We start from the raw sequence: 14,275 nt of genomic DNA, 5'->3' as shown, positions 1-14,275 counted from the left end.
GCCCTGGGCCAACTGTCCTTTCACATGAGACCCCCAATCAGAGACACGGTAGTGACTATTACCTTATCCGGATGGATAAAAACAGAACCCTGGGAAAGAGTAGGGGACTGCCACTGGCGAAGAGACCTTCTGACATCCTCTGGGAGCCTAAGTCTGGTAAGGGAGGATCCCCTGCCAGACTTCTGGAATGGTAGCAGGAACCACTGAAGCTCCCTGGAGTGCAAACATGCCCACGGTACAATGTCTATGCACAAGATCATCTTTCACAGAAGCATGGACAGCAGGGAGATACAAACAGTAGGGCTGTGTAGAACCTATGCCACAATGTCCCTAATACTGTCCTGACGCTCCTGGGAAAGGTAAACCTTGTACTCCAGGGTCTCAATAAGCATTCCCAGATGAATGATAGAAGGTTTTACTATGGAGAAAGAAACACATCAACCTATGTTGTGCTAACGTCACTAATCTCGTGGATAAATTGCAAATTATCTATTAACTCTAGCAATAAAAGTCAAAGAAAAAAATAAAATTAATATTAAATATTAAAAAACAAATTAACAACAATAACCATAATGAACAGTCTTAGAATTAGCAGTTGAAATGGCTGTTGAAATGGCTTCTGCTTTTTAGAATCAAACATTAACAATAAATGAGCCAGCAGTGGGAAAGAAATATACTAACTAGTACTTGGTAGAAGTAAGGTGAAGCCTTAGAAAAGATATTAGGAGGATAGGAATGAAGCCTTGGAAAAGACAGTCAGAATCTATGTCATATCTGTATATACAAAGATCAAACCGTTGCAGGTTTTCCTTGTGATATTCTATGGAGCAAACCTATTTTGGAAGTATCAAGAGACTGATTCGTTGCAATTTTAACATTGGGAAAGACTCCTGAAAAAACTGAATAACTAACAAATGGGTCATTGAATAAATCCAGAGTTCAGCTTAGTGAAACAGCATTTAAACACAGATGCAACCTTCAAGACTTTCAGCATATCTCTGGGAAAAGCAGAGTCAAACTCTGCTAGATTGAAAAGGAGATGAAAGCAAAACAAAACAGAATTACAAGTGGAAGGGAACTTAGGAGATCTTTCAGTCCACCCCCTGCTCAAGCCAAAGACCCCTATAACGTTCTGGAATGACTATCCCATTTTCTTCTTTAAAATCTCCAGTAATGGCACACCCACAATTTCTGAAAGCAATCCATTCCACTGATAATTTATTCTTACTGTCAGGGAATTTCTTCTTGGTTCTAAGTTGGATCTCTCTTTGATAAGTTTCCATCTAGTATTGCTTTGGAAAATAAGTTGATCCACTTGTCTTTATGGCAGCCCCTCAAATGTTAAAAAACTATTATCAAGTCACCCCGAGAGGACAGGTCATTGTAGAGAACGTCCATATGGTCGCTAAGAGTTAGTGCTGACTTGATGGCACATAATCATATAAGATGCTTATGTTTCTATTAAACGAACATGAGCATTTATTTGTGCACATCCCTAGTTATTTGCTATATACTGGTAATAGAAAATCACAACTTTACTTAACATTTTCCAACTCCTTTTTCAAATCTTTAACATATCCAACACTGGACGATGACTTGTTTTTCAATAAGTATTCTTACTCAGTGTTTTTCACAGGTATATAAGCAGTCAAAACAAAGGCATTAACAAATTAATTTGATGACCAGAAGTTTTAAATAAACTGCATTTGTACTATAAATACTATTAAAAAGAAAATTTTATTACTATAATAGCTAGTTTTCCTCACTTACTGAGGCAAAGAAATAGTTACAAATTATTTATCTTGATGATTCAAATCATTATTTAAAATCTTGAACGATACTTAAGATGATAATTGTGTCAAGCCAAATTTTGTTTACTCAACAAAGACACATTAAAGTAACTTTGGCTTGTAATTAACTACTCTCCCTGTCAATAGTGACAAGACTTCCATCCACCCAGTGTAGTTACTTCTCAAACACAAAGCGTTCAGTCAAATCCAATACTAAACCATAGTTACAGTACAATACTTTTTTTCTAGAGTCCACCAAAATTTGTGGTCTCTAAACTTTCCTTCTTCTTCCGTACAACCTCCAAATTACAAATTTCTGTTTTTCATTCATCGTAATTTGTAAATTAACAAATTAAATTATAGTGAGTAAACTGCATCTTTGTTAGTTTGTTTTTACTAACAAATTAATTTTAAACTGCTGTTTATTTAAGTACAAGCAAGCTAAGGTTGCACCAGAACCCATGATTCCATAGCCATCATCACCGCCATATCAGGCAGGATAGTATGCAATTGATAAGTGTAGGCTCCCAAGACAAGTTTAATGGTGTGGTTATACTGTATATTGTATTTCCCTCGTTTCCTGAAAAGATGATGACAAATAAACAAAAAGGATAGCATCCTGCTCTAGTCTTCAAAATTCAGATGGCATAGAATGCAAAGCTATTATAATTTCTATCAAAGGGTTGAAACAATAAAGGCTTATTCTATCATATTAAGGGCAGAAGGAGGATCCCTCAAGAAACAGTAAATATTTGTCTATCTTTTGGAAGCAAAAAATGGAAAAAGAATGCAGAAAAGTGGAAGAAAGGATTGAAAGGTACCAATGAAACAGGAGATGAAAAAGGAACAGATCTGTCAGAAAAATGGGCAAATAAGGGGAATATACAACCACCTCCGATATTTTATTTCTAAATATAAAAGAAACTAATTAGAGAATCAGTGAAACGACTACATACACAGGTTTAAGGCATTTTTCAATACTAAAATCTGAAATATTTTCCTCAAATCAGTATTTTTCATGCAGGAAAATATGTAGCACTTCCATATACATGCAGCATTGGGCTCAATAACAGAGTACAGAAAATCTGACCAGCTTATTTGTTTTTAACAAATATTTCAGCATTTTACTTTATCTTTACTTTTTAACATTTTATAACGTATTATTTTATACTAGCCTTCCTTCAGCAGGGCTGCACACTACTTATAAGAACACATGAATATAAAACATGAACTGTGAATACGTTTATAAGCTATTTCAACAAACTAAATTGGATCCAGCAGTTCAACTAGTGCTTTCAGAACTCATATGGTCCCATTTAGCTGTTAAGTATCAAATGCACCATGCGAGTCAAAAATGATTTTTAGATTTTAATGGAAATCCTCAATTCTGACAGGCAGGTTAAATTTTCTTTTTCTAAAAAAAATACTGGCTTATCTTAAAAGTAGTAGTTGATATATAAAAGCACATATATGAGGGAATTAAGAAAATAATTTTCTACTTCACGTAAAAAGTATTCAATAAAAATAAAGATCAGACTTCGCTGCTTCTGGCTATAGCCATTGTTTTATTTACACAAAAAAAGAATAAACTGTATACTTCATGTTCTTCTTTCTTTGGGAATAAATTTACCATTAAAGGCACCACTCAATGTTATATATACTGTACGTAGTTATTCAGGTTCAAAGAAGACAAGCTCTTGGGCAATTCACCTGTGGACACTCAGGTGGCTCTGCAGTCCCAGACTGGAAGTGCAGAGTGTAGTTCCAATGGGGACATTGGAAATCCATTGTGATAATTACAGGTGTTATTCTGTGATGCCATTCAAGTTTTCTATCAGTTTTTCATGATGTCTGTCTTCAAAGCCAATGGAGGGCTTGGCAGCTACAGTTTCTAGTTCCTTTTGCTGGATGTCACTGGGGTGAAGGGCTTCTTTCACATCGTCTTTTTAATGCTTGCATAGACAACCTCAAGATCTTTCCTCAGTCTCCAATACATCATACAGCAACTGGCAAGGCATGTGGTGGTCTGATGATCTGTCCCACCCACTGCATCTGCATTCTGATAATCAGAGACTCAATGCTGATGGAGTTCACACAATCCAGGAGCTACAGCCTGAAGACGTGATCTTGCCAATGAATGGAGAAGAGAGAATTGTTTGATATATGTACAGAGTCCAGGATTTATAGACAGAGCTGCACAGAGTCACTTACACAGTGGGAGAGGCAGCGTATAGATTTGGTAAATAAATCCATATAAGAAAAAAGAGATAATATAGCTCCGTAGATTTTCAACTTTGTGGAAATACAGGTATTATGCTGATTGAACACTCCAGGATGCAACCGCCCTCGATCCTAGCTCGCCTTGCTGATCTTGAAATTAATTTATCTGACGATCCATCACTTAAAATGATGCTTCCAAAGTATTGGTCATCTGTATATCATCAACAGTGATTTTTTTGTTTTGTTTGTTTGATTGATTGATTCGGCTTCTATGCCACCCAATCCTATGGTTTTATATGCTTGATACATGGCATGGGCAGTTAAAGTACTTTAGTCTTGTTCAAGTTGTTTATAGCAGCATCTGACAATTTGTTCAGTATCAAATATATATCACTGTCTTTGTGCACCAGAGACACACAGTCATCAGCAAACAGGGTCTCTTGCATGACTGTGGAGAATGTCCCTGCATTCAAGCAGAGATTAAAAAGCCATCTAATCAGTACATGACGTACACTCCTTTCTTCAGAGTCTGGATAGCATGTGACAACTTGCAAGCCAATAACAGATTGAATAGGACTGGGGCTAGGACACAACCGTGCTTAATCCCCCCTCCCCAGTAGAAATGGCAAAGCTGACATAAAAGACTGGTCCTATCATTCTGTTGTGGAATAGCTGAATCAACTTCCTCAAGCATCCATCTCAGGATGGTTCAGAGAGTTACCCTGTTTACAGTGTCAAACGCTTCTGTTAGGTCAATGGAGATTTGAGGTTTGTTCTGCCCAATGCATTTGGGTCATGGTTAAGTCTCAAAATATTACTGAACAATTAAATGCCACTTAACATTTTACAAATTTAACCTGGTATATAATAAACCAGATACATCATAGGACGTAAATGTCTTGGTCTCTCAGCTAACCAATTTCCAATAGTGCAATGGATTTTCTGTTCATCTTCTATCTGCATCAGTCCCCATGTCATATCCTGATGTGCAATACAGGACCTTGAGGGAAGAGTTTGAGGATATATTCAGAAACTGCATACATGGCTGTATGGCATACAGTACCTGTCATCACTTCTGTCAACAGAAAGTGCCTTCTCTAATAAAAGTATGGTATTAGATTTAAACTATAGTCCCAAGCTTTTATAAGCTGCCTCTATATGGCATTATCTTTAAAAATCAGTGCTAAACAATATTCTTGAAGACCATTTTAGTTGTTAAGCAGCATAACCTATAACTGTATTCCAAAAGATAAGTTATAGCTGGGTAAGAAAAACAGGTTGAGACAAGGCATTGAATTTAAATTATTCAAATATTAATGCTTTTGATGTGAAGGATTCCCTTCATATTTCAACAGATTTCCAAATTTAAAATAAAGCAACTTGTCGGCTGAAAATAATCTTTCAGAATTACATGTCTTCTTCCTCCTGGTATCCTCAACTGCGATGCAAAGGGCCTCTTACCTGTTTCTTGCAAGAATGCCCACAAGCGAATGATGGGATGTAGTGTTTACTAGCTGACTTGTACCAATCATGATTCCTTAACCTACAAGCAGCAATGCTACATGATTTTTGTGAAACAGGGCTGCAAAGAGAAAAGTACTCAAGAGGGAAGGGGGCAGGACTTATGGTGGTATTTATTTATTCAAATTTGTTATATAGCCCAGTTCAAATGGATTCTGGTTCAGGTACAAGACCGAGTGTGTCCACTTAGTACCCATTCAGAAGCTGTCCATTGTAGCTAACAGACTAAAACTTCAGAACAGAACTTCTTATCACTCACCCACTTTCATTTCACAGAAATACATACGCAATCAGGAATTAACCTGAAAATATATAGAAACAATGAATGAACCAGTAAGAAGCGTAAAGCATTTCTCTCGTTTTGCTTTATGAGGCAAGAATTATTCACCATATCACCAAATACAGAGGATATTGTAGGTGAATTGAAAAAAGAATAGAGAAAGGGGGGAAAGGGAACAGGCTAGGATGACAAGCCACTAATAAAAGAGGCCAGGATCAGATTGGAATGGGTTTATTGCTACTCAAAAATCGCCTACAGAACTGCACTTCTCCTACTGCATCTGGCATCCTTTCTTGCATACCACGTAATCCCCAAAAAGCTGATACAACGTTCTCAATTATTGATGATGCAACTGGATAGCATGCTGCCAAACTGCTAAAATTCAAGAGTCTTAGGGTTGCACCAGTTTTACATACAAATATATAAATAAAACATTTTAGACCATTCTACAAAATGTACCTTGAAGCCTATTTTTAAAATATATATTTTAAAATAATTTCCAAATAATTTAAACCTTCAATAGTCTTCTCTACTTCCAGAGTTTTCAGCAGAATGTTTACTTTGAAATGAAAATAATTTTGTACTTGCAAAATTAAAAGTTTATCATTTGATATTCTCATTATAAAGTACCTTATGGAAAAAAAGTTCCATCATTCCAACATAAGACTTGCTGAATGTTATGGTAAGAGGAATACAAGTAGACCAAATGTACCAGTATTTGAAAATGGAAAATTGTAGTGTCTGTACAAAAATAATCTATTTTCTTTTTCTTTTTATTCATAGGTATGGCAGTAATTCTAATAGTGCATACCAAGTAATTAATATTGCTAAATAAAATGAAAATTCAAACAAAATCTCAAATCCTAGGAGATAAGCCATATTATTTTTCAATCAATTTAAATTGTTTGATAATAAATTAATATACCTTGAAATATCATTTCATTTAAAATCCAAACTTTTTACATCATGAGCAAGCTCTTCAGATAAACTAGATCCAACAGTAGTTTCACCAAGTTATTAAAAGCAAGTACATCAAGGCATAGATTCTAGGACTGGGTGCATATCCAACTGCTACAATTTTTATGTTTCCCAAACCAGCCCTCATCCAATTTCTCTGTGTGCAACTGGCATTAGGTGATACAGGTAGTCCTCAATTTACAACCACAATTGAACCCCAAATTTCTGTTGTTAAGTGAGAGATTTGTGAGTTTGGCCCCATTTTCTTTTTCTTGCCATAGTTAAATGAATCACTGCAGTTGATAAGTTAGTAACACAGTTAAGTGAATCATTTTTCTCCACTGACTTTGTCAGAAAGTCGCAAAAGATGATCACATGACCTTGGGACACAGTAACTGTCATAAGTATGATCCAGTTGCTAAACGCCTGAATTTTGATCACATGGGCATGGGACTGTTACAAAGGTTGTAAGTGTGAAAACTGGCCGTAAGGCTACTTTTTCAGTGCTGTTGTAACTTTGAATGGTCACTAAGTGAAGTGTTGTAAGTCGAGGACTACTTGCATTCCACAGAAATTATCAATTTGTACACTTGATTGTACATTTCAAAATACATTTTCCTTTAAAAATATAGAAAGTTTAAAAAAAGAACACATCCTCAAACCATCATCCACTATACTGCTTACCACAGAGCAAGTATTTATAAAATAGATGCTGCGGCCTATTTGTAACTAAATTTTTGACATAAGTCAGATGTTAGTATCTGAACACTTTAAACATTTGACTTACAATATGTAAATCAGATAGAAATCAATTCAAATACCATACAGAGTTGTGGAAACAGAATATAAGAAACCTGTGAATAGCCATTCTAATTTCTATATTTGGATCGGATGCATCTGTTAGCTAGCCTCACCAACCATTAGTCTCTCCATCTGTCCCCTCCCCCTACATCATTTGTTCTACTCTGCCTGTTTCAAATACTGACCTTGAAACCATTTATCCAACCTGAGAATTATATATCCAATCAATGATGGTTAGCAAGATGCTTTCTAAAAAGCTATATGTGATGAATATAACTTTTTAAAGACTCCTCATACAAGTGTGCAGCACAGACTTCAGTTAGGAATTATATCAGTGAATAAAGAAAATATTGCACCTTGAAACTTGATACCGATTCATTATATCTTTCCCTAATTTCAGAAAGCTATTATTGAATCAAGTATCTCAATTCCATCACAGTAATTAATTTTGGTTTAAAAATAAAGTACCCTGTGCTTAGCCTGCAATTTTGCAACCAATTGTAGCTGTACAGGCAATTTATTTATTGAATCTATATGGCTGGCCAGCTTTCAAAAAGAGACTGGGCAGCATACAACAATGAAGGAAAAATATATAGAAGTGATCATTATTACTTATACAAAACAATCATTAAAAATAAAAAGGCACAGGAGAGTGTGGCTACTATCTACAACGATGGAGCCATCTTACAATTTCACTGGTGCCCAGGGATTCTCCAGCCTGGTAACAATAGCCAGGTCTTAAGGGACTTCTGAAACATTAGCAGGGATAGAGCAAACCTCCCTTGTATATATGTGTTTGTGCGGGGAGGGGGGAATTTTTCATAAGGTGGGGACCACAACAGTGAAGACTTGCCTCCTGTGACCTGCAGATATTATAATCAGAGAAGGCAGCCCCTCAAATAACCCAGTCCCATATCATGAAATGGCTATAGAAGTTGTCAGTTTTCCCACATTTTAATTGAAGATCCTGCTGATTGTAGGGTTTTTTGGTTCCAGGAAAAGTTGCACTTTCCTGAAAAATTAGGTTCTACTTTCTTAATGTGGTATTTTATTGGCATACATCCCACCCATTAGAGAAACTTAAGCAAAAGTGAGGTCACTCCGCCCCCAGCAAAGGGCAGAGCACTTGGTGATATTACTGGAAGAAGAATAACTTCATCAAAAACCATAATTGTATTTGAAATGGTTATAGTTTAGAAACAAAATCAAAAATCAAAAATCAAATTCAGCTCCTGATTTAAATATTTCTGTGCAGCCTTAACATACACAATAGAAATAATTCAATTAGGTTCTCTCAACTGCCAGGTTTCCATCAGCAGCAAAAGAGAATGTGATCTTTCAGCAATTCTATTTCCTTCCTAAAGTCCTTCAAACCTGCTCCACGTGGTCACTTAATATCGGAAGCAAAAGGGGGAGAGGTGCAGAACAGCAGAGAGAGAAGGGAAAAAAAGGGAAATGCTAAAAATCTACTCCTCTTTGACAGGGTGTTTTCAATCAACCACAAAGAAATTAACTGAATTCCAACTTAAGAGTTCAAATTAATGGTCACCAAATCATTTACCACGTATATCAAAGTTTGGAAAAGTATTATCTTCTGCTTATAGGAATGCTACCCTTGCCTTAGGCCTACCAACTCAGTATCAAAAAATCCCCCCAAAGAACTAATGCCGACTCTAGTACCTGCAGCTCACACCAAGCAACCTCCACTGTGGTCTCAGTGTCCAGTCCCTTGTAGACAGTCTTGAAGGAGCCTCGGCCAATCTCAATGTCAAACTTTAAAAAACGACCATCTGGCGAGACAGCCACCGCTTTGGTCTCCAGCTCTTCGATATCTTCCTGCCGCTTGGTCCGCTCTTCCTGCAGATCCCGGGCCGAAGCGGCAACGCTTCCTGCCGTACTGGTAGGGGGCAGTGGAGCCGCTTCGATCCCTTCCTCCTTGGCTAGTAAAGGGGGGACCTCCTTGGCCACCAAGAGCTCCGGACCAGGCGGCACTTCCACGGCCGGAGGCAGAGGCGCGGGCGGCTGCAGGAGCAACGCGGGGGCCTGGCTGGAGGTGACGGAAGCGCCGCTCGCCTGGATGACAAACTCGGGAGGAGAGCCCAACACGGGCGGGATGCTCCCTCGAGAAGCTACGGTGGCGGAGGCAGCAGCGGCAGCAGCCGGGGGAGGCGCCGCCGGCTGCAGCCGCGGAAGGTCCAGAGCGGTGGCATTCGAATCGCAAATGACGCTCCGGCGGAAAAAGCGGTGTTCCGTGGCCGCCGCGCCGCGGCTGTCCTTGTCCATGGTGTGCCGGCGTCGCCGGTATTCCTCGCTACGGCAATTGGCCCCTTCGGAACCTTCCGCCTCTCCCGGGGAGGACGACGTCCCCGCAGCGGCCACGCCGAGCTTCTCGCCAACGGAGCTGTCCGAACTCGAGCCGTTCTTGGGCGGGGGAGGCGGCGGGGCGAGGAAACGAGGAGCAGCCGGAGCCGCGCTCTCCGGAGCGTCCGCTGACATGATGGTGCCGAAGGGGAGGCGCAGTTGCCGCCGCTGCAGCAGCTGACGCGAGGGCAGTCAAGGCGAGGCGGCGAGCGCGCCCGAGAGCTGCTCGGAAGAAGGCGGCAGAAGCAGCAGCGGCGGCGGCGATTCTTGGTGTTGCTGCTGCTGCTGCAAAGGCGGCTCCCGAAACCTCCGGGCGGCGTGGAGCAAACCGGACGGCGGCGAGGCGACTGGTGAAGCGGGCTGGGCCGGCGGAGGCGGCGTGGCTCCCCGGTCAGTGTCCGCATCCATCCTGCTGCAGCCGGGAGCCGAACAGCAGGGCCGACATGGAGCAGCGCGGCGAAGGTGGAGTTGGAGGGGGGGCAGTCAAGAGGCCGGCAGCCCCCCGGAACCAACGCGGGTGGGGCGGGGTGGCGCAGTCAAGGCAGGCCCGCGGCTCTTGGCGGCCGCGCGCGTTCCGTCGTCTCGCCCAGCTCCTTTGCCTTCGTTGGAAGGTCCGGCTCGGCCCGCTCGCTTAGGCTCCTCCCCGGCCCGCCGAGACCTCTTCCCGTCTTCCGTTCGTTCCCTCACGCGATGCCGGGACGGCCGCCGCCGCCCCTCCTTTGGGTCTTCGTTCTCACAGCCCCGAAGAGAAGGCGGCCACCCCTGGCCTGAGGGAGTGGGAGGAAAAGGCGGAGGAAAAAAAATCACCCAAGAAGGGGCGCCGCGCCTAACTCAGCCCTGCGCGCCACTCGGGGCTTCTTCTTCCTCACGCCTGTCCTTCCTTCCCCGCTCGTGAGGAGAGTGGGGGATGGGCCCTCACGCTGCCACCTCTCCCGTGTGAGGGAAGTGGGGGGGGGCGGAAAACTGGCCGCGCTAAATGGCGACCGCCCCCGAAAGACGCGCGCGCGGCGACACTCTTCTTCCCTCTCGCTCTCGCTCTCTCCCCGTCCGCCAGAGAGCGAGAGAGATAGACTGCGAGGCCACGCCCCCCTTTTTCCGTCCGCGCTCCACCACGCCTGCGTCAACGCTGCTGCTGCTGCTCCTCCTCCTCCTCCTCCGGGTCTGCTTGGGAGATGTAGTTCTCGTCTGGGCTCTCTGACGCCTCGAGCTACCACGGCGCGGCTTTTGCGAGTTCCCATGATGCCTTGAGGAAGAAGGCGCAATGGGGAAAGTGGTACTTACGAGTTGTGGGTTTTTTTCTTCTTTCACCCAGAGATCACCTGATGCTTCTTCTCTCCCCCTCCCCCCCCTTCGCTCTTGGTCGCGCTGCGTGCAATGAAAGCGCGACGCCGGTAGAGGACTATTGGCGGCTTCGGGGGAAATCATGATCAATAAGGGTTATTGCTGAAAAATTCAAAGAGTTTCCCATCATGCTTAGCTTCGCTCCTTTAAAAAAAATTTAGAATGCAAACGTTAAAAATGGAAAATAATGTATACTGCTCAAAAAAAATTAAAGGGGACACTCAAAGAATACATCCTAGTTGTTAGTGAACGACATATTCTCATTGAATACTTTGTTCTATACAAAGTTGAATGTGCACAACAGCATGTGAAATGGATTGTCAATCAGTGTTGCTTCCTAGGGGGACAGTTTGATTTCGCAGAAGTTTGATTTACTTGGAGTTATATTGTGTTTTTCAAGTGTTCCCTTTATTTTTTTGAGCAGTGTATTTTTGTGCATATAGTTATACCAGGAAAAATGGTGGATTGGTTTTTAAAAATTTGATTTTTGCAATTGAATTTGAATCAATTTTCATTACAGTCAACAGATCAGCGTTACAAATAAAAGCATTAAAACAAAAAAGATACTTATGATTAGTGACAGAGCATCTGTTGACAGTTTACCTAATTTTACATTCACTGTAACAAAGTAAAAATGTCATAATTTATGTTGATTTTTTAAAAATTATTTAGCAAGGTCTCAATCATGCTTGTATATTTTTGAAATCTGAATATTAATTTAGCTGCCATTTCAGTACAGTATACAGGGAGTGTTCTATAAGGTGACCAATCCTAGTTTAGAGGAGGACAGAACCTATAAAAGTCATTTTGTAGGTTCTGTCCTTCCTTGAAAAGTCCTCCTACCTGTCTTCTTTTTTGATATTTTAAAACTAATCTGTTAATTTCTGTATTCAGAGATGCCACGCTGAACTGTTACGTGTCATATGACGGTACAGTTTGGAAAGACATGATTATGAAACGCATGAACAGGGCACAGGAGAACTTCACAGGAGAACAACTATATTATATTTTGTGTTTACTTCTAATGGAAATATGAAATTATTTCTTTCTTAGTGAATATTATACTCAGGTAAGTACAATTCATGTTTTATTAATTCATTAATAAAATTTTATACAACCCTGTTTTCAACACAAGTGTAAAATAATTTGAATTTAGATTTAGTAAAGTTTTATCGCTTTTGTTATTAAAGTTTTAGTTTTAATTTTATTTATTCATAATGATATAAATGTTTCATTTATTTATGTTATACTTTTTTCTTAATTTTTTTGTCCTCTTCATTGTAAAAAAAATTGGTCACCTTACTGTTTTCTTGTGTTTTAGTACTAACACACAGGATTTTATAGAATAAAAAAATCTACTTCAAAGTTAATGGCGTTTAGTAACCCGCATGGCAGCAATTTAATAAGCTTGAGGTAGAATCTGTTAAAGCAAGCCAAGGTCAAATTAGATTGCTTAATCTTCTTCACATGTTAAATTGTGAATTAGCAATATTGGGGTTTTTTAATGGAAGATCTTCAGGAAAGAACAGCAAGAATACTGGAATAAATACCATATTCCAACATTGTTGCAGTAGAGCTTAGTCTATAGTAGTCCAAAATCAGAAACAACCCAATAACAGCTTATGCCTCTTAATCAAATTTGTTATTTTAGAAAAGGTGCTACCAATTCCTTCCTATTTCCACAACATATTTGAATAAAAAAGGATTAGTACCTTGCAGGATGCCCAATAATAACTTGTGCTACTAGGGAGTTAAATTTAGGGGGCCTCCCCCCCCCCCCAAAAAAAAGCCCCTTGGTCTGACCATTTTTACTAATAAGTCTTCAGGGAAACATAAACTGAGACAACCTATTTCATTTTGTGAGAAAAATCTGGAAAAGGGGGATTGACAAATGTAAGCCTGTCTGTTACAGAAAATGTAACTAAACATTGGGAACGTAAAATGTTTCCCAATAGAGTGATTGGCTACACTAATCAAGTTTTGCCTGCTGCTGTCTCTATCAATGTAGAAAAGGACTATGGTTTAATGAAGCCTTGCCAGTACTGTACTATGCTAAGATTTGGTGTTATACTTCTGCAGTTGTTTAGCTCAGTTAGTGTGTGACAAAATACCAGTTAGATTTTGAAGACATGAATTTTTTCTTCTGCCTGGACCTGGTTTGCCTTCAATCTTTCCCTGGGGGATTAAGTGAAGTATGGCTTATTTTTCTCGGTATCGCATCACAGGTCCAAAATATTCTAACTTTTGCTTTTTTATAGTTTTGATGATTTCCCTTGACTTTCCCAGGTGGCTTATCGCCTCATTCTGATTTTTGCCAATCTAATCTACACGTAACAGCCTTGACTTATAACCATTTGTTTTAGTGACCATCCAAAATTGCAATGGCACTGGAAAAAAGTGAGTTATGATTGTTTTCACCCCTGTTGTAGGATCCCCATGGCCATATAATCAAAATTCAGATGCTTGCCACATGTATTTATGACAATTGCACTATCTCAGGGTCATGTAATTACCACTTGTAGCCTTCTCAGCCAGCTTCTGATAAGCAAAGTCAATAGGGGAAGCCAGATTCACTTAATAACTAAATGATTCATTTAATTGTTTTGTGATTGTAAGTGAAGGACTACTGAATTGTAATTGTAAGTCAAGGACTACTATAGAAAAACTGTTTTGCTGAATTCCTAATTATGAAGTATCAATAGGTCATTTATTTATTATTTATTTATTAATCAGATTTGTATGCTGCCCCTCTCCGCAGACTGGGGCGGCTCACAGCAATAATAATACAATGTAAACAAATCTAATATTTAAGTTAACTTAAAACCCCAATTTATTTTATTATTTATTTTATTTATTTATCAGATTTGTATGCTGCCCCTCTCCGCAGACTCGGGGCGGCTCACAGCAATAATGATACAATGTAACAAATCTAATATTTAATTAATTTATAAAACCCCAATTTAGAAACCAATCATACATACTAGCATACCATGCATAAATTTTA

The 14,275-nt window shown here is 39.9% G+C and overlaps 1 protein-coding gene across 11 annotated transcripts in view; it reads right to left on the bottom strand.

The window, feature by feature from the left end:
• WNK1 (WNK lysine deficient protein kinase 1) overlaps positions 1-11,075 on the bottom strand; it is a 121,614-nt gene extending 110,539 nt beyond the window's left edge. For all 11 annotated transcript variants that reach the window (XM_070756450.1, XM_070756451.1, XM_070756452.1 and 8 more), the window contains exon 1: positions 9,250-11,075. In XM_070756450.1, coding sequence (XP_070612551.1) covers positions 9,250-10,065 — 816 coding nt within the window. In that variant the 5' untranslated portion in view covers positions 10,066-11,075. The remainder of the gene's footprint in view (positions 1-9,249) is intronic.
• Positions 11,076-14,275: the final 3,200 nt, after the last annotated feature.

The sequence above is a fragment of the Erythrolamprus reginae genome, chromosome 6 (genome assembly GCF_031021105.1).
Source record: "Erythrolamprus reginae isolate rEryReg1 chromosome 6, rEryReg1.hap1, whole genome shotgun sequence".
In the NCBI taxonomy this organism is placed as follows: Eukaryota; Metazoa; Chordata; class Lepidosauria; order Squamata; family Dipsadidae; genus Erythrolamprus; species Erythrolamprus reginae.
This window is presented reverse-complemented; position numbering and strand designations above follow the sequence as displayed.